Source organism: Populus euphratica, unplaced genomic scaffold (assembly GCF_000495115.2).
Source record: "Populus euphratica unplaced genomic scaffold, PopEup_1.0 scaffold1.1, whole genome shotgun sequence".
In the NCBI taxonomy this organism is placed as follows: Eukaryota; Viridiplantae; Streptophyta; class Magnoliopsida; order Malpighiales; family Salicaceae; genus Populus; species Populus euphratica.
In genome coordinates, this window is record NW_011499845.1 from 4,630,840 (window position 1) to 4,651,250 (window position 20,411).

The 20,411-nt window shown below is 31.5% G+C and overlaps 1 protein-coding gene and 1 pseudogene across 2 annotated transcripts; both read right to left on the reverse strand.

Moving 5' to 3' along the window:
- Positions 1–575: 575 nt before the first annotated feature.
- On the reverse strand, positions 576–7,577 carry LOC105123020 (choline/ethanolaminephosphotransferase 1-like). 2 transcript variants are annotated; one of them, XM_011022465.1, is made up of 20 exons: positions 7,382–7,577; positions 7,024–7,183; positions 6,881–6,890; positions 6,723–6,773; positions 6,561–6,638; positions 6,395–6,470; positions 6,283–6,305; positions 6,107–6,207; positions 5,795–5,889; positions 5,587–5,655; positions 4,439–4,508; positions 3,924–3,987; positions 3,801–3,841; positions 3,634–3,718; positions 2,531–2,593; positions 1,963–2,021; positions 1,802–1,854; positions 1,519–1,591; positions 884–925; positions 576–745 (listed from the first exon to the last, which is right to left on the reverse strand). In XM_011022465.1, the coding sequence occupies exons 2-19, from the start codon at positions 7,158–7,160 to the stop codon at positions 904–906; spliced, it is 1,170 nt and encodes a 389-aa protein (XP_011020767.1). In that variant the 5' UTR covers positions 7,161–7,183; positions 7,382–7,577; the 3' UTR covers positions 576–745; positions 884–903. The 2 variants fall into 2 exon arrangements, with proteins under 2 accessions (XP_011020767.1, XP_011020775.1); XM_011022473.1 differs by lacking the exons at positions 6,881–6,890; positions 7,382–7,577 and having other exon boundaries at positions 7,024–7,115.
- Positions 7,578–13,336: 5,759 nt separating this feature from the next.
- Positions 13,337–18,085, reverse strand: LOC105123033 (strictosidine synthase 3-like; annotated as a pseudogene).
- Between the last annotated feature and the right edge of the window lie 2,326 nt (positions 18,086–20,411).

A 20,411-nucleotide genomic window follows, 5' to 3' on the forward strand; every position in this document is an offset into this window, starting at 1 on the left:
GATCTTCTTGATCAAATAAAGACCAAGCAAAATGATTTTGAAAATTGAGGGTGGGCATTAGTATAAATAAGCGGGGAAAAATAGGACCTATAGAAGCTCTTCTATTACCGAGCAGGAATGTTACTGCGTAGAGATGATGATTAATGTGAATACAAATGAAAAAAGCAAAGAAAGAAGATATTAAGTCATCCTAGCCATTACATCGAAAGAAAATCCACGGTCGAAAGTTTTACTCCCTAGATTCAACAAACAGTTTTAACAGAAACACATCATGTGGCATCAAAGTGAGAATATAATCAAGACAGTAGCATATCACACTACTATGGTTATCAATTTTCTGTGACTAGAGATCATCAATTTAATGCTTTTAAAAGACCCATCTCTGAAATGAAACCAGAACTCCGACATCACTGACATGAGGAAACCTATGAAATGCCCTGGGTGAAACAGCTGGGGCTCAACCGTGCAGGTAGCGTTACCAGGCACAGGATTCAACAGTTATATGACTCTCCCTGAACTGAACTCAACTCAACTCATCCAAAACTAGACATAATAGCACCCACCCCCCTTGAACACAGTATAGAAAACTATGGCATCCACTATAAATTTCAATATATAACGATGCTTAAAAGGTGTGAATTCCTCAATTCACCTAATCTATTATCACATTAGTTGAATAGTCTGTAACAGAGGGGGGTAAAAGTAAAATGACAGATAGTTTGCCCCATTGCTCCAGAATTGCCAGCTGAAAAAATTCATAATGAAGCATATGAAATCACAAAAACCTCGGATACAAGATGGAACTATAATCAAACCATATAGCATACTCCAAAAATTTGAATACAGTTAACAACAATTAGAACATAGGTTCGGAAAGACATACCAAAATCAGAACTATCGTTTTCATGCTTTCTTCCTAGTTATCCTGTAAATTAAGAACAGAAGCAATTAAAAACCAAGATGCTGTATGCAGGTATATCATAGCTAATAAGCACATTTGAGAAACAACTTGGTTGTAAAAGTAACCAAATATCCCAACTGCAAAAAGCATACACTTCTATTAAAGAGCACCATGAATGCCACAAGCAGATGAAAATCAGATTGATCCACGGGTACTCAAGCACACTCAGCAGACTTCAGAGAATCAAATACCAAGATCAGCCATAATAATAACTAAACCTTGAACCAGACAGGTTTTGACCAAAGGCATCTTGTTCAATAATTGCAAAAAACAAAACAGATGTCTGTAGCCCGATTGTGCAAAACATCTTTGCTAGAACATTTTTTAACCCCACTTAGTTCACATAATTTAATTTGGCTTGGTTTTTTAATAGTAGTCATTGGTGTTGCTCAGATTTGAATTCAAAAAATAAAATCATTTTTGGTTCAGTTAGGTCTAATGAGCTTTCAATCCCAGTTGGATTATGCTGAAACCTTTACAACTTTTTTATCTGAATTTTCCTCACAAACTGGACCCAACCGAACCATGAACACTCCCAGGTACAAGCAGATTCTCACCTGAAGCAGCATATTCCCAGAGCTGTTGTAATTTCATGGATGACAGATGTGGCGAGGTGTAAATAGAGTCCCACTGAGTTCAGAAAAAGAATTGTAAGGTATAAAACAAAACTGTAGCAGAACATGGTAAGAGCAATATGAATTATTGCACCAACTCAAAACTTAAAAATGCAAAATCAGAAAACAAAACATTAACTAACTTGTGCAGAACGGTTTCTAGTGTAAAACAAGCAATTAAAGACATATCACCACTATAAACAAAAACAAGGTAACAGGCGCTTACTTGTGAATACACAGTAACCAAGAAGAACCCAGAACTCATCAACTAAAGCAACTCTGCAATAAAAGGTTCTTGTAAAGTTAACATGACAGTCAAAAATAGATCAAATAGATGCCTATTTTTTAACATCAGAGACTAAAACAATATGACCAGTGACCACTTACCCATCATTCAGTCTGGCTGCGAGTGCATTTGCGATGGCAAATGGTAGATATAACAGAGACTGCAGGAAAAAATACTTGTAACTTGCTTGTTCAGCACTCGTTTGTTAATTAAGTTTGCATATAAAATAAATTTCCCAGGAATTATATTGAGAACTGAAAAACAGCAGAAATGGAAACTTCTGTGGTAAAGGAAATTCAACAATAACCAGTTTGATACTAGAGGTAAGAACACCCCATAGTACTCCCACAAGTATTGCTTCAGAACATTGATATGAATACTTCATGGAGAACAAGTCTGTATTATTTTATTACTCAGAACATATTAACTCTAATAAACGAGCAATTGTTGTATCTCATAAGTGCCAGTGAAACAGCTCAAGATAGGGCAGAACATTTGTTGGATATTTCAGTGAATTATCCAAAAAGTTAATATGCATTAGACTTGAGAGATCTAAATATTCCTGCAATGCTGGTGATATACACCAGAATCTCAAAATTTTCTATTAAAGCATTAGGACAAACTTTAAGACCACAGATGTTTAATAGTTGAGAACTGAACAAACCATACCATACACATGTTGGTTTTCAATCCCTTCGGTTCATCACACAAGTGAGACAAAATCATCCTTCCCTGTCAAATGAAATTTCCTCTCAGAAATGGTACAATACAAGTCAAACGTTTGCACTTTGCAGTGCTTGTATAATTTAGAAAATATTTAAAAAGCACTTGTATAATTTAGAAAATATTTAAAAACAGGAGCATGCACAAATGAATACCATTAGATCCCAGTTCCCCAACACCCACTGTAAACACATCATCAAGAATATACAAAACTTTTTTTTGCATTTGGTTTTGTGATCCAATTCCAGACAAAATTAGTAAGGAGCTGTCATGAGAACATATGCTAACTGTTGTCATGAATGGATCTAATTTTATGTTGAGATACCACACCGAATAACATGTGAAAGTGCATTCCTTTTGGTATCTGCACACTGATTTCATTTTCCTTTCCTTTTTTTTAGTTCTTTTTATTCCGCTTCAAATGCCTAACTCATCTGTAACAGAAACATATGCAATCATATAGCCAGAATTTAAAAGTTGACTGTTTGAAGCACCGCCATGTGTGAAACTTTAATCTTTATTCCTATAAAATTTCAGAGTGAAACTTTAATCTGCATTCCTATAAAATTTCAGACTTTATTAGATCCCTAATAATATGTGCTAAATCCACTTCAAAAGAGCATATAAAAGCTATGATGGGGAGGCACAACTGCATGGTTGTGATGAATCTAATTTGCACTGTATTCAAAAACCATGTGTGACTGCATTTTGCAACAGTGCCCATGTAATTTGAGTGTGTTAAGACACAGTTCCAAATTCGCAAATCCATAATGGTCATATGGTTAAAAAAACCCTTTAAAGTGTAATAGATCCCTGCCAATATCATAGTCAATCTATTTGGAACCAGCTCCTCCATTTTAATGCTCGCAACTGGCAAACTTTCAGGCAGAACACCAGACTGCACAGGTTTCTACTCCACCGTCCACCTCAATCAACCATCTCCTTAGCATGACTAAACTAATGGATTTCAATTTGAAAATGAAACAGAACAGCAATTTAGAGAACTGAATGGAGACAGATAATTGTCAAAAGGTAGTCACGTGACCTACCACAAGAAACCCAAATGCAAGTCCAGTTCCCAATATGACCAAATGAGGATAGTTTGACATTAGATCAGATGGAGACAGATAATCCCTGCAGAAGAAGCAAGGTCCATATGAAGAACCCAATGTGTGTCAAGAACCACATTGAAAAAATATAACAGGTTGAGGCATACCACAATAGGACTCCGCCAACGAGCACAACAAAAGGGTAAAGCTGATAGCAATAAGGAATAATTAGACATTCACAAAGCTTTCATATAATTAAGAAAGGAAAGTAAAAATGGATACAGAATTACCATTGCTAAAGCCAGCAACATGCTGCCTTTTCTTGCTTGAACAACCTTGTAGACATTAGACACACTGTAGAAAAAAAGGTCACATTGCACAAATATATAACATTATGTAATGTAGATCCAAGATAACCTTCACCAAACAGCTACATCATGGCCTATATGTGGACTCTAAAGACACCAACAGTACAATCTATAACAGGCAATTCATGCTAACCAATGGCACAAATGACCCCATAGAGGAAAATTCAAACACATCTGCCACAGCTGAAACCCCTAGACCGCCACCACCCCTTCCAGCGAAAAATATAATGATGATGTCATTTTCTCAGCATGTGCAAGTTGTAACTTTGGTTACTCTTTCTTCATAATTGAACGGGTAACCATAAAAAGTTTAAACAAATGCAATTGAACAAGAAAGGAAAAGATCATAACTAGCAACATTAGATGTAAATTATGTGTTACGCATGCAAGAGAACTATTTTTTCAGCCATTTTAGATATATATATATAATTGCTTACTTGAATCCCACTGTAGGTATAACAGCAAAAGCTGTCATTAAAAACTGCACAACTCTGTAAGTTGGGATTTCTGCAGTCAAAAAATTAAAAATTAAGAAAATAAAGAGCAAAAGAAAACTTCAGTTACACATGAAAAAGAAAACTATGAAATAAAGTACAAAAGGGCAAGGAGAAAACAAAATACAGATGCAAAAGGAAAGCACGAAGGAAATGACAAAGTTGTGTGCAACCCGTTGTTCTAGGGCCTTGCCAAGTCCTTTCATTTAACATGTATGGTATCATTGCCTATTTTAACTAGTGTTTCTGCCACCAGGATTGAGATGATGACAAACCAAATAGAATCTACATTCTAGCACCGTTATATAACTTGGACTAGCTAAGTAGGTCGACCTGGAGCCTGGACCAGTCCAAGTTCATCAAAAAATAGGTGCGACCTATTCGACTTGGTAAAACCCATTGATTGTTTTTAAAAAAAAAATCAGAACATCATCTTTTATTTAAAAAAAAAAAAATAGTTAACCCATGTCAACTTGCCCTACCTGTGACTTGAGCCTTGCCCCAAGGCGACCTCTGAGTCGGGTTTTCTTAAAAAAAAAACCATAGTGAAATCCCACCAATTAAAAAGAAAAATCTGGAAACTCAAACATCACTTAAGAAAACATGGCTTACGAGGAAAAAAACACTAATGAGAAAGAAGACAACAGCAAATTACTCCATGAAAATAGTGAATGCTAATACATCAAAAAGAATCAAAGAACACAAATAAAAAAACAAGTGATGGACACAAAAATGTATAAGAGACTAAACATATATTGAGCAATCCTTGATCTGAATTGCATTATCAATCAAGAAAAATGTCAAGCAATCACAATTTATTTTTAAGTCAAACACAAAGACATTTTATTCCAATTGGACTGGACAAAAGGTAGATTACAGAGTACTCTACTCTTACGTTTGCGCGCATAATCTGACATTATGCACAAAATTTTCTGCTAAAAATATCCAACAAATCTCATTTCAGTAGATGACATGTGAGGTGAAATAAAATCCTGGGAAAGTCATTAAATATCTCTAGCAAGGGAAAAGGTAGAAAAAAACTGGAATGATGCATTCATTGCCAAGCATTTTGCAAAATTGTAGACTCTTACCACTTACAAATGGCAACCAACTCAAGAATGGGAAAGACATTGCAAACTGTTGAGCCCACCACCCGGCACCTTAATAGGAAAGAACTTGAATTGGAAGAAAAAGAGACAATAGAGAGAAACAAAATGGGCACAGAAAAAATTATCATGATAGACTATATTAAAAAACTGTGCAAAATAATCAAGGGTATTGCAGGTTTGAAGAGCTTGCCGACTACAGCAGTAAGGAAATGAGCCATGTATATTAGCATCAGACCCTCTGTAGGTCCATTAATTGCTGGAAGAATAAGAGTATTGGTGAAAAAGCTGGACACAAGGAAGCAAAAATCCAAATTGTCAATAACATACAAAATTTACAAGAGTGAGAACGTGAGGAAAATAATCAAACATAAGACCTCAGTCAAGAAAAGAAGATGTCAGAAGTTCCGAGCAAAATAAAGAGAAATCTAAATAGAACTTATGAAGTCATATTACATCATTCAAATCCATAGAAAACAAATAACAGCAGATTTGTATTACTTACTTTTCCCATGTTGCACAATAAAATGGAATAGCTGAAATAAGCCAAAACCAGAAAGTATCTCTTCCACACATGGTAGTGCTACCAAAAGCCATGCTTTCAAACTGAAAAACAACAAGAAACAGGTATTGAAACTGAATCTGTTGGGGTAAAAAGACTAGAGATGGAAAAATACACACCGCACAAGCAAGCGCATCACATCCTGCAATAAGTTGGAAAAAGCACATTAAGAAACAGTCAACAATATTAAATAGTTGGGAACAAAGACAGATTATGTAACACATAAATCACCATGGTCAAAAAGCTCCCCCAATGGACTCGACGAGTTTGTCCGCCGAGCTTGTTTTCCATCAACAGCATCAAAAGTCTGGGAAATTAAAACCAAGTCAGGAAAAGCCATGTCACGCACATTAAGAAAAGCATATTAACTACAATGCCTGGGAGAACTAGAATCAACCTGATATAGAAATAGAAGCAATCCGTGCGCAAAATGAACCCATCTCGGCGGAGGCGTATCCAAGTGAGGTGAATAAATCTAAAACACAAACACAAACTTTCAATTAGGAAAGAAAGAAAAAAACATCTCCATAACTGACATTTTTACGAAATCCCAACTTACATAACCGAGAAATGCCGAAGCCACTAAGAACATAAATCCCATAAGCGTAATCTTTAAAAAAAAAAACATGAACAAGTTAGGAAAAGAAACAAAAACAAGAAAACACAGCCCAATAATTTAGCATCACTAATCAAAGAGTAAAGTCCACTTTATCATACCATATTCGGCCTGCAGCAAATCCATAAGTAAATTAAATCCATTTTCACACCCAAAAAGAAAAGGTGAATATTAGTGAATATTCTAATTTTAATGAAAGTAAAAGAAGAATACATATCTATGTCACATAAATGAAGGAACTTACGGCATCCAAAGAGGGAAGAGGTTAACAAAACGAGTCCAAAAAGGTTGCAAAACATATTTAGCAACACAAGAGTGATCTACTCCACTGTATTTGTATCTGTGCAGTGCTGCTATTCCATGTGACCCTATATATCCCATTTGTCTTCTTCTTTTTTGCCTAGCTGCTCAAAAAGAAAACATAATCAATCAATCGGATCGAAAAGAGAGAGATTTACATGCCAACCTGGATTACTTGACTGCTGAGAAGGAGGAATGGATCCGAAAGTTAAATTGAAATGATTTTTTTTTTGTTATAATTGACAGACACAATAACAGAAATTGTTTAACGTGAAAATAAGATAAAATTAAAAAATTGGTACCGTTGGGAATGGGGAGATGGTGAGATTTTATTTTCTGGAGCAGTGAATTTTGGGAAAGAGACTGCAGATTTTAGAAGGCAATGGATTTATCTCCCGCCGTTATAAAAAGTAGCGAGGGAGAGGGAGAGCGAGACTGTATATGCATACGTTAAGCTGCTTCGCCCGTGTTAAAAGGGGAGATGATTCATCGTTTTATTTTATTTTATTTTTCTTTGTCATTGTTTTTTAACGAGGATTTTTAGTTTTTTTTAAGTGTTTTTATATAAAAATATTTTAAAAAAAATATTTTTTTAAGTGTTTTTATATAAAATTATTTTAAAAAAAATATTTTTTTATATAAACATATTAAAAAAATTAAAAAATTAAAAAAATTAATTTTAAAAAATATTTCAAATTTTCATCAATCGTAATTCTAATTAAAATTAATATCATATTATTTTATATAAGAAGTAATATCACCTATTTAAAAAGATATAGTTTCGACCTCCTAGAGAAAACTGGTTGAGTTCTTGTGCACTCAATTCTAAAGAAAGAACCTTCCAAGTCCAAACGAATGTCGGTAACTTTGGAAGAAAATTAATTGTTCACGATTCGGGTGCGCCAGTCCCTTTCTAAAGTTTGAATCACTACTTCGGCCTCTACTGGCCTTATCAAGTTATCGAAAACTTTTTTTAACATGATATAAAAAATACATTATATTTGTAAAATTATAAAATTATAAGTATATATTTTTCACTAATTATATATGAATAATTTCGAATCTTTCTAATATAGTTTTTAGATTTGCTTCTGTTTAAAAGTTGGGTTTTAAATTTTAATTGAATTATCAGGTTGCCCGGATTATTTTTAAAAAAGTAAAATATTATTATTTAAAAAAATAAAAATTAACAAACTATAATTAAATTTTTAACCGGATTTTACCGGTCATATTACATTTTTTCTTTATTTATTTCTTTTCAACTCAACTCAATTTTAACCTCGGATTAATTAGGTTTTGGATTCATCCACTTAGCGGGTTTCAACACTATGCTTCCAAGTCCAAACAGATGTCGGTAACTTTGGAAGAAAATTAATTGTTCACGATTCTGGTGGGCCAGTCCTTTTCTAAAGTTTGAATCGCCACTTTGTCCTCTAGTAGCCTTATCAGGTTATCAAAAACTTTTTCTCAGCATGATATAAAAAATACATTATATTTATAAAATTATAAGTAAATTTTTTAATTATTTATATATTATTAATTTCAAATAATAAATTACATTACATTAAAATATAATAAAATACATTAGTAATTTAATTAAAAAATAAAATAAATAATAAATAATAAGAATCAATAAATTAATGACTTTAAAAAAATAAAAAATCTAAACTTTTCAATACAGAAAGTCACTAAATGATAAGAAATATACATAAACCTAGTAACAACTTAGTTGTTTCCATCACATTAGTTATAATGAATCATTTTTAGGTTGTAAGCTAGTAAGCATAAAATAATAATTAGTTATTATAAACTCAGTAATGAAATAAATCTCTAAACAATGTTTAATACGCTAAAAAAATGAAATTAAAAATAATTATTTTAAAATAATGAAATAAATAAAAATAATATCAAAAATCTTCACATTAAAATCTATTCATGTAGCTCGAATATCTAATTTTTGCATATTTTCAAAAAAATTGAGTCTTGATTTCAAACATATCGCTCCTTTTTATCTAGATGGATTATTGATCGTACAATATATGGTTGGCAAGCTTCAGATGTCCAGTTTTCAATCTAACTTGAATTGCAATAAAATTCAACTAACAGCTTAAGATATGTTAAAAATAGCACAAAAATATCTAATTTTATATATTTGACAAGATTCATCTATTAAAATTGATCATCTGAAATATTATGTTATCGAATTCCATTTAATCTAAAATTTGACTACAATATATTTTCACGTGTCTAGTATTTTTTTTGTAAATTTTTAGTTTTATCCAATATATGGTTTAAAAGATATATTCAATTTTGCAAAACTAATCAACATATTTTTAAAATCAGATTTAGACTTGATTTGGTTCATATCATAAATTTACTAAACTCATAAAACTAGACCAAATTTACTGATTTTGGATGCATTAAATTTGATTTTATCAATCTTCAAGTTTTAATCTAATTTTACATACTATATATATATGTCAATTTTACAAGTTAGCTCATGGTGTTAACAACAATGTTACCAAATATCAATATCAAGTAAATTTTATTTCATTTATCAACTTGTACAAGAAAGGAGAGAATCAAGGACAATTTTTTTTTTAGTTTGGTTTTTATAAAAAAAATAATCAAACTGGTTTAAATTAACTAGTTTCGGTTTGGTTATTTAAAAAAAAACAATTCAAACTGACCGAATTAGTTTTTTCAGTCTGACTTGGTTTTTGTTTTTATCTGGCTCGGTTTTTTTTTTATTTTCGGTTCTTTTTTTTTTTCAGTTTCTTACTTAGTTTTATTTTTTTTGATTTGGCTCGGTTCTTTTTTATTTTTGGTTCTTTTTTTTTTTCAGTTTCTTACTTATAAAATTAGAACCAAATTGAACCGGTTGATTTTTTAAAAATTTAATTAGTTTAATCGGTTTTTTTTTTATAGTTAGATTTTTTTAGTTATTTTTTTAAATTTAATTGATTTTTCAGTTTTTTTTAGTTAGCCGAGAATAGCTCAAATCTTTGGCTTTCGACGTGACATTTTCAGTAACTTCGGACCCAATGTATCGCGCGATTGCATCCTCCGAAGCTTCTCCACTTGACTGCAAGCACTTCGGATATTTCATGATAATAATTAAATGTTTTGAGATTTAACTTGTTTATTATTACAAAATTTAAACTGATCTTTTAATGTTCTTGAATGGTTTTGATATACAGATTCTAAAAATAATATATTTTCAAATAAAAATCATTTAAAAAAATAATTTCTACCCTAATATTATATATACCCTTAGACATTGACTGTGGTTTTGTTTTTCTTCTTTCCTGTGAATTAAGATAAGATCTTCCCCTTGCATCCCAAATATCGTCCAAAACCCTCTAACCACGTCAGACTAAATCTAATTTACAAGCAAGAACAAGGTTGGATACCATTTGAGATTTAAAACATTGTTTGCAAAGTGTTTCTCAAATTATCTTTTATCAGGGTTTTAGATATTTTTATATAAAAATATTAAAAATCACTAAAAATATATTAATTTGATATAAAAATATTTTCAACTACATGTTTAATCTATGTTTATATTCTTCATGGTAAATTAAAATTATCATCACCATCTAATGCATCGAGCATCAGTTCTTGTAAATGCTATGCTTAATATTAAAATTCTTTCCCTAAAAAAAAAAACTCTTACTTCGCCCGCTCCGAAGTTTTTGAGGGAGGATTTGTTTGGATCCCTCGATCATAAAAATGCCAGCACTGGACTTTATGGGCTTGATAGCTTATATCTTTTAGACTGAATTGATAGCCCACATTACCAGCAGGCCTTTGATGCTCTGCTGCCAGCCAGGCAAACTGCTGGCCTTCGTTTTGGATAGTGGACGCTGACCTCACGGATTTTTTTTTTTTTCAAAAGGTGCCTTTTTAAATAATTTTTATTTAAAAATATATTAAAATATTATTTATTTATTTTTGAAAAACAAGAATTGGATCATTTAATAAAAGCATCACGGAGTCACTTACCGGTAAAAATGCAAAGCGTGTTTTCATTAGTCTACTTAGCACCAGTAAAAATAAAAATTGTAATGAGTCTTACTACGCACTGGGTTCTAGCCCAACGATAAAAGGGGATTATCCTCCTTTTTCATACTTGAGTTCGAGTCTTACTGCGTATACTTGTCACTCTTGCGGTGTTTTACCTACTCACTGGGCTTGCAGGATGTTCAGGACTTATCCTTCTTTTCTATACCTGAGTTCGAGTCTTACCGCGTATACTTGTCACTCTCGCGGTGTTTTACCTGCTCACTGGGCTTGCAGGATGTTCAGTGGGCCGTCGGGATTAGTCGTGGTGCCCGTAAGCTGGCCCGGATACCTCACGTAAATAAAAAAAAATTGTAACGAGTCCACAGAAACAATACCGCGTATACTTGTCACTCCCGCAGTGCTTTACCTGCCATAGTTTTTCTTTTATAACTAAGATGATTAACATACCAGAATTACGTTATATATATATATATATATATATATATACACATACTATTTTTACAGTTGTTTAGTGATTCACTTAGTTTGAGAATTTTATTTAATTAAGGATTTATTAGATAGCTCGGTTTAGTTTCTTATTTAAAAACTCATGTGCGCTATTTATGCGTGACATTTTATTTAATTGAGGTTATTTTTGTTTTAGGTATTTTTTAAAATATTAAATTGATTTTTTTTTTAGTGTTTTTGATGATTTTAAGGTATTGTTATTAGAATATATATATATATATATTAATATATTTTTAAATAAAAAAATATAATGTGCCATAACACCGAATATATTATAGCCTCATGATGTAGGTAAAGGTCTGATAGCTCTCTTTGTGTTGCATGGGAAGTTATATAAATATTAGACCACACAATTGAATAGTCTTCCATTTTTATATTGTTTAGACAACAACATGAATTAAGGTTTTTCATGTTCTTTTGCTATTTATATGAAAATAAAATATTTTAATATATTTTTTAAATTGTTTTTGTAGCAATTTTGAGTTGTAGCTCATTTAGTTAATACGAGTGTCACAAGTTTAAATTGAAAGACGTACTTATTTTATGAAATGTGACACATAATATTCATTTGTCTTTTTAATAAAAAAAATAAAGCAGGGCCAGGCACCTGAGTCTGGCCTACTATAATAGGTTTGGCGTTGACATGATTTATTGTTAAGGTTTTTTTATTTTTTTCTTCTTAATTTTTCCTTTTTTTTATTTACTCTATAAAAAAATTATCAAATTAACTCAATCTTTATTTTTAACATGATTCTTAAATATTATTACAAGCTTTTTATTTGAATTTGAATTTTTTTTTCAATTATTATATACATGATATGAAAATAATAATATCAATAATAAATTATTCAAGAAAAAATAATTAAAATTTTCAATCACACAAAATTTAAACATGTAAATTTGATATTTTCTATTGACTTGCCTTGACAATTACAAAATATATTTTTTAAAATAAAAATAATGATTATAGTTAAAAATATTATATTAGCCAAGATAAATGAAAAATACATTAATAAAAAAATTATCTTTATAAAAAAAACTCAAAACAATTGTATTACAAGTTTAATGACAACAATAAAAAATTTCGTAAGACCTTATAATCTTTTACATTTTAAAAAATTTAGATTCTCGTAGCATAGCGCCGGTATACAAACTAGTTCAAATTAAAGAAAACTGCTACGACGCAAACCTTTTTCATGAGAGAAAGTCATCGGAGCACTTGATAGTTGATAATCTCTACCAACAACAAACTAACGGAGATGACTAGGAGATGTTCTCCACCTGGGGGGCACATAGCTTTTCCATAAAGTAGCTCGGACATCATCCTCATATTGCTCGACGGTTTTTCTTCGAGCCCACCACTGCTTGCATTATTTCCCTATTGTTATTTATGTATTCGGTTTTGATATCCAGCTTGGGGGTTAGACTTCTTTGAATTGGTAGGTAAATAGATTAAATTATATTCATGTAAAATTCAAAAAGATGAAGAGATCATGATCATAATTTACAGCAGAGACAGGGACCTGCAATTTCATATTATGTGCTTCAATGCACCCATAAATTCAAGTAGATGAGACAGGTGCACTCAATCCTTACAATGATTCAGGAATGCCACATCCCCTGGTCCTGTGACACCACTGACTGCATAAATTCAGAAAATTGTTTTGTAGTAGATCTCCTTTGGCAGTAGTAATTTAATGCTGGTACAGGAAGAAGAAGAGAAATTAACGAAGGAAAAGATAAGGAGCAGCTCCTTGATTATCTTGATATTTTCCACAGCACACAACTGTTTATTATAAATGGCATACAGGAATTGACTTCGTATTTGAGTTTTTCTAACAACAATGCTGCAAATAGATAGCTGCTATGAGGAAATTTTTGGCAGCATAAAGTATATTTTTTTTTTTTGTAAGACTCAAGTTATTTTTTATTCTTGATGTAACCAACATAAGGCTTCATGGAAGAATAAGACTCAAGTTATTTTTTATTCTCGATGTAACCAACATAAGGCTTCATGGAAGATCCTAGCCACAAAAAACCACTATATTCTTCAACTTCGCTCACAGAATCGAGAGCATTGCCACCATTTCCATCCAATACATTAACCACTTCACCACCTGAAGTCAGTCTAACTGCCACAGGATCATCCACAAACCAGTCAATAGAAGTTTCTTGTTGTAGTGTTGTAGAATCCAATCTCCGAATCTTTCCTCTTCCAGTATTTAGCGCAACCCAGAATTCTCCATTAGCAGTCCTCTTAATGTTATCAGGGAATCTTCCCAGTTGAATAAAAGTTTCCTGTCCATGTATTTTAGAACCCACAAGGTGAAACTTTAAGATTCGCATTGTAAATGATTCGGCAACTAGAATAAACGAATTGTCCTTGCTTAGAGCCACTCCATTTGGAAATGCTAAGCCTTTGAGCAGCACTGTCACTTTTTTGCTATTTGGATCATATTTCATTAACCTTCCAGTTCTATCAGCGTTTATGATTGCCAGTAAATACTCCCTGCATGATCAAAGAACTAAAATAGTAATTTCTGGGTAGGGTACTATACCAAAAACATTTAAGTTGCTGAAAAAATTAGCTAGCTAGAGAAGAAAGAGGAGAAAAGGCTGGAAACAGTAGTACCTTCTTTGGAAATAAATGCTACTGTCAGTGAAATAAACCATTCCTGTTCTGGAATCAACATCCAAAGCATTCATGAATCTGAAGGGAACTCCTTCAGCTGAAGCAGCAAGTTGTGTAGCCACTCCACCATCTGGTCCTACAACTAAGAGTCCATAATACGCGTCTGCAATGTAGAGATCACAAGTTACTGAGTTGAATTTGAGGCCTAGTGGTCTTCCACACACCGGTTCCAGTTTGGTGTTTGTTGAGCCATCACACATCTGTCTATCTCTATTGGAATCAAGTTAAAAACCCACAATCAGTTATCACCATTAGCTGCAACTTGCAGGAGTACTGCAAGGTCTGTATAAGTTTTGACTATCAATCAATCACTACCAAGACATGAATTGAAGGTTGCATAATTGCGACTCTTTTAACACTTTAATAGCCACATAAAGGTTCAACTCTACAAGTAAAGGAGAAAAGTTCTGACGCTGCTACACTTGTCTGATCTTGCTACTCTACAAGCAAAGGAGAAAAGTTCTGACGCTGCTACACTTATAAGCAAAAACAAGTTTTCTATCCAATTTTTAGAAGTAGAAATACTTGATCTTTTTTTTTTTTTGAAAAATACAAACAAGTTCTCTGAAAAAATAAAGTAAAACTTAATCACTAGAGAAGCTCCTTTTTTTCTTGCATTCCTTACGATCAGCCTTAAAATATATATCATGCTTTGCTTACTTGCAAGAACAATGCAGCCCCCCAAAAAAATCGCCATTTTAGTCAACAATCAAGTAAGATATTGAACCACCGGGCTATAGTGAAATTACTTTTTTTACTTTTTATCCTTTAATTTTAAAGTTTTATTTGAGAGGTAGGGTGATTTTTCTACATGATCAATTTGTTATTTTTTATTTACATGGGGACAACACTTTTTTTTTTAATAACAATGCAATTATTATATTTCCTTTAAGAGTATGTAATCAAACCCTTTGGTAGGAATTATATAATAATTTTAATTTTATCAAGAATAGTTGAATTTTGAATTTTACAGGAATATTTTTTGCTGTGCACATTTGTTAGCCTTTGTTAGCCTTGGTTTTAGAGCTTGATTGTCATTTTATAATGTTTTTTTGCTATTATTATTTAGTCTTAGGAGCATTTTTTTAAAAAAATAATTTTATAAACAATATTACTCAATTATCTTTAACATTCAAATTTTTTAATTTTTGCTTCGAAGGCTAGGTTTTGATTTTATAAGGGTTTTTTTGTTATTATTGTTAGTTATAGTGGTATTTTTGATTTTGTGCATATTAACAAAGTTATAATGGTATTTTTGATTTTGTGCATATTAACAAAAAATTGTTTACTAATACATGCTTGGCATGTGTCCATTACTTCACTATTTTTAAGTGTCATATGCAATTGACAAACTGACAATAGTAAATAAAACCAAGCTTTTGCTATATCATTTTATGTGTCTTGGCATCATCTTTATTTCTAGGTGGCGTATATATAGCAGTGAGATTTGATTTTATATCAATTGATTTCTTTTTTTTTTCTTTATATTTTTTTCTTGAATTATGTGCTGACCATGCAAAAAATTATACCAGCTTTTTAATTTTTTTCCCCCCTCTAATTCAGTTCTTTTTCCCTTAATTGCAATTGTTTTACTTACATTGATTTTTTATTATTGGATTTTATTTTTGATTTCACCATTGTTATTTGATTTTGTTAGTTTTTTTATCAAATTTAGTTTTCATTCTTTAAATTACTATTTTTTTAATTTTCTATTATTTTATTGATTTATTTGTTTTTCTTTAATTCCATCATTGAACATTTCTTTTCGTTGAACTTTTTTGTTGAGTTTGGTGCCAATTTTTTTAGTTGTTGTTTTTTTAATCATTTTCTTAATTAATTTGTTTTTATTTATTTTTTCCCTAAATATTTAATTTTATTTATTTTTTCCCTTGACATTTAATTTCAATTGGTTTTTGTGTTGAACTTAGTCATAATTCTTTTTATTGATATTTGTTTTATTTTGCATTGTTTTTTGATTGACCTTTTCCCCTCAATTTCATCCCTTAATATTTGTTTAGTTAAGAATTTTATTTCTTTGTTTTTTTAAGTTTGCTTTTAATGGTGTTACCTTGATCATATGACTCGATTAATTGACCTGAGAGATTAATCTGAGTTAACTTTGATATTTTTTTAAAGCATTTTTTTTAATATTTTTTTTCTTTGCTATTTACAAGTTATCTTAATTTCATGTCTTAGGTCATGTATTTGATTTGTTTACCCGAGTTGGCTGCCGAGTTCACTTAAGGCTTTTTTTACATGTTTTCATCATATCAATGGGTGTTCATTTCTTATATTTTTCTGATAAGTTCAAACTTTCATAATATTTTTTTATAGTGTGTGTTTATTAAATTATTTTTGTTTATATTTATTGTTTAGGCCATGAGTTTTTTATGGCATATTTATCTTTTATTTATTTAAATAAAAAAAATTAATAAATATAATCGGGTAAATATCTCATCTTTATAATTTCTTTCTTGGTTATTGTTAATGACTTTTTTTTTATTTACATAAATGGCTATCAATTTATTTAATAAGATGATTGCATAGACTTTTCAAATAATACTTTTAATTTTTCATGTAAAAAACACATTGGAACAGTTTTCGTACTTGATATTTTTTTTAAAAAAAATTTATAACCTACGTGCTAAATTCATGATTTTAATGTTTTTTTAGTTTTTTCTTCACATTTTTTTATTCTTTACACTTGACCTATTTATGCCATTAATTTTGTTCATATTTTTTTAATTTTTTTCTCTACACCTTTTGTTTTTTGAAATTTATTCTATATAGACTTAGAAAATGATGTTTCATTAAAGCAATTATAATATTGTTTTATTTTTTAGTTATGTTAAAAATTAATTTGATATGTTACATATTTTTATTAATACATATGATCTTTATTGTATTTTATTATAAGTAATAGTCAATTTTGTGATTCAAGGTTATGTTTTTTACTTGATATAAAACAAATATTAATAACATGTACTCATTAATTCTTTTGTATTGGAAAAAAATTATTTGATAGTGCCTAAATGAGTTGAATAAACACGTTAATTTTTTTTATATGTATTTATTGATACGGATAGTTCTTATATGTGTTTTATTTTATAATTAGAATTTTTTTAAAAAATATAAATTTAAAAATTACGATTGACGAGCGTAGGAGGTCAACTTATTGTTATACTCACAGGTGCAAAAGTTGTTTAGATGTGTGTGGTTTAAATGAGAGGCTAAGTTGAGCCCTAGTTTTGGTAATGAATTTGAGTATCTGTCAGTTCTGTTTCTGATTTTGATGCATGTCGTTGAGGATTTATGTGATGAAATCACTTAGACTATCAGATGATTTCCTACATATGAAGTACTCAAGTAGTATATGTAAAAAGAAAGATGGAGAACAAAATGAACAGCGCACGTGTGTGTCTATATATATATATGTGTGTGTGTGTGTGTGTGTTAAGGGCTTGAGGTCTTGCCTTTGAGGTGAAGAGACAGAAAATTCTACCCAACCAAGCTTGGCTCCTTACCATTTCAGGATCCTGCCATCCAAGACACTAACATATTGTCCTTTGCCGTTGCAATCAAAGGCAATGCTTTCTGGACCGACGACTGCAGGAAGAGTGAGTTGGAAGTAGTTTTCACGGCCGTCTTGGTAAAGCATTTTACCAGTGCATGAGATGCAATCAAGTGAAACGAAGAAGAAAAGGAGGCAAGAAAACAAAATTTTGGAAGAAAAGAGAGTAGTCATGGTGGATAAGAACAAGATTGTTATCCGTTGCTAAAACAGAGACACTAAAATAGGATGAGCTCATAATCAGGACTTGGAATTGGCTTTTATGAGGCTGGGTGTTATTTTGATTTAGGTACCCATTTTTAACGCACCCATTTTGATTATCGATTGCTCCCCGCACATGTTCGAATCTTGCAGTCTGTGTTTGCCCTTTTTTTTTTAGTTTTATCATTGCATTCTATTTCAAAATTCCGTTGATTTAATGATTTTCATAGCTATCAATAAAACTTCGACTAAATATATATATATATATATATATATAAAAACTCTGTCGATTGCTGAATCCCTGCATGAGTAGCATGTAGTTTTTCTTGTTTCGGGTTATGTCTCGTATTTAATTTATTTATCTTATTAAAAAAAAGCTAGAGAGAGTCAACAAAAGATCTCACGTTAAGCCTTGAAGCGTATTGCAAGAAATTAGTAGATTAATGGACTGATACCAGAAAGTGGTTTTCTCGCGGTCGTTGAAGTTCAATTAAGGAGAGAGCAAGTTGATTGTCCGGTGGACGGATATATTGTTTATTTTTTCTCAGCCAGCTCGATCTAACTTTGACAATAGGTAATGGCAAAGATTGGACGTCAAATCTTGAAGATACATGCAAGTCTCGATGTTCTTCTTAGTATTTTTTTATCAGGAGCACTACTCTTGATGTTATTTAATATTTTTGTCTGGAAGATAATATATAATGTTGTAAACTTCACTTGAAATAGATTTAAATTCTAGATACTTTAATTTATAATATTGTTATTATATATTATGTATTGAGAAAAGGAATCATTATATGGTCCAGATCTCCCAGTAAATCACATAAAAATTAGCTCCATTTATACATGCCGGCTCAAACAACTGTTGCTTGTTCTTTCCTCTCCCTGCTCCAGCACAAGCCATGTTCAATGAGGAAATTCCATAATATTGGTAGCTGACTAGCTAGACCTTGATGAAGGTAGTGCGTGTTCTTCAATAATGTTTCTGTATTTTTTTTTTTGAGTTTCAAGCTATTACTTTCAAAAACAGAGATTGGGGCTTCTATCTTGATCATAGAATTTATGAACGTGGAGGTGAGTTCGATCAATATAAGGATTTAATTGAGTTTGGTCGTGACTCACACGATCAATATCAGACCTTTTTGTGTCTGTTAATGGATACTATAAATGAGTTTATAAAAATTTACGGGAGTGACGGTAATCCTTTCGAAGTCATGATTTCATAAATTCAATATACTTGAAACCATGTTTTAGAAAAAAGTTAGCTTTCATTTTTTGAAATCATAGTTATTTGAAAGCTCAATCCAAATAGAGTTTGTTTTTCACGAATTAAGTTTGAAATTAATGATTCTTAACTGTCGATTAAAAGTAATTAAATACCTTCTACAAACAACCTATAAAGTATTTAAAAACATGGTAGTTGTTATTTTTAAAAATATTTTTTATTAAAATAATATTTTTTAAAATTTTAAAAAAATTAATTTTAATAAAATTACATTGCTTAACAGGAAAAATAAAAATAAAAAGCCCCGGGACGGCAACATTTCTAGGTCTCACCTGGGAAGCCCCGCAGTCCCATGATCATAGCTCCCCACCTCCGGTGGTTACCTTTCACTCAATAGTATAAATCATAAATGCTGCGAACACAAGTCCATGTGTAATATACCATCCATTTTGAACAGAATTTTGAGATATTGGAGATAATTTCCCAATAATGCAATTCATTCATCTGAGACAGGAACTAGATACCCAGCGAAGAATGTCTCCGAACAATAATGGTGGTCTTTAAGTAGCCTATAATCCGGACCTACCCAGAACTAAAGTCTTGTCGTTGACAGAGGGATGTGAAGTTGCATATGCTGTACATGGGATGGGAGACACGAGGGGTCATACATATTATATGAAGAAAAAAAAATCTCTGTTTAAGTCTCCGGCTTCTCAATTATTCATAGAAGCTCACATGTTTAGACTTTGAAATCTGAATATTAATGCAATTGTCAGTTGCAGCTTGAGTCCGCCTTCTTCCAGATCGGCGGGCCAGTCAATATGATAAAGGAAGGGCAAGAATAAGACTAGTCCTCTAAGCCACTGCAATTCTCAGTCGAACCCTAAGCTGTCAACTGTGAAGCTAACCACCTTAGTCAAAAATGATGGGAGAAGGTGTAGTCATCCTTTACACCTTAGTCAAAAATGATGGGAGAAGGTGTAGCCATCTTAGTCAAAAATTGTATGCACCAAATTGGTGCTATTTGCCTAACCCCTTGTCTTTTGCATGGATGCTTGCCTATAAATAGGCAATGCATCCAAGCATTATATACACACCACAAGAGAGAAA

Coding starts and splice junctions, on each gene's coding strand:
- LOC105123020 (XM_011022465.1), bottom strand. CDS start 7,160: ATGGGATATATAGGGTCACATGGAATAGCAGCACTGCACAGATACAAA. Junction 6,208..6,282: donor GTGATGCGCTTGCTTGTGCG/GTGTGTATTTTT, acceptor GTTGTTTTTCAG/TTTGAAAGCATGGCTTTTGG. Junction 2,022..2,530: donor TGAAAACCAACATGTGTATG/GTATGGTTTGTT, acceptor TTTTTCCTGCAG/TCTCTGTTATATCTACCATT.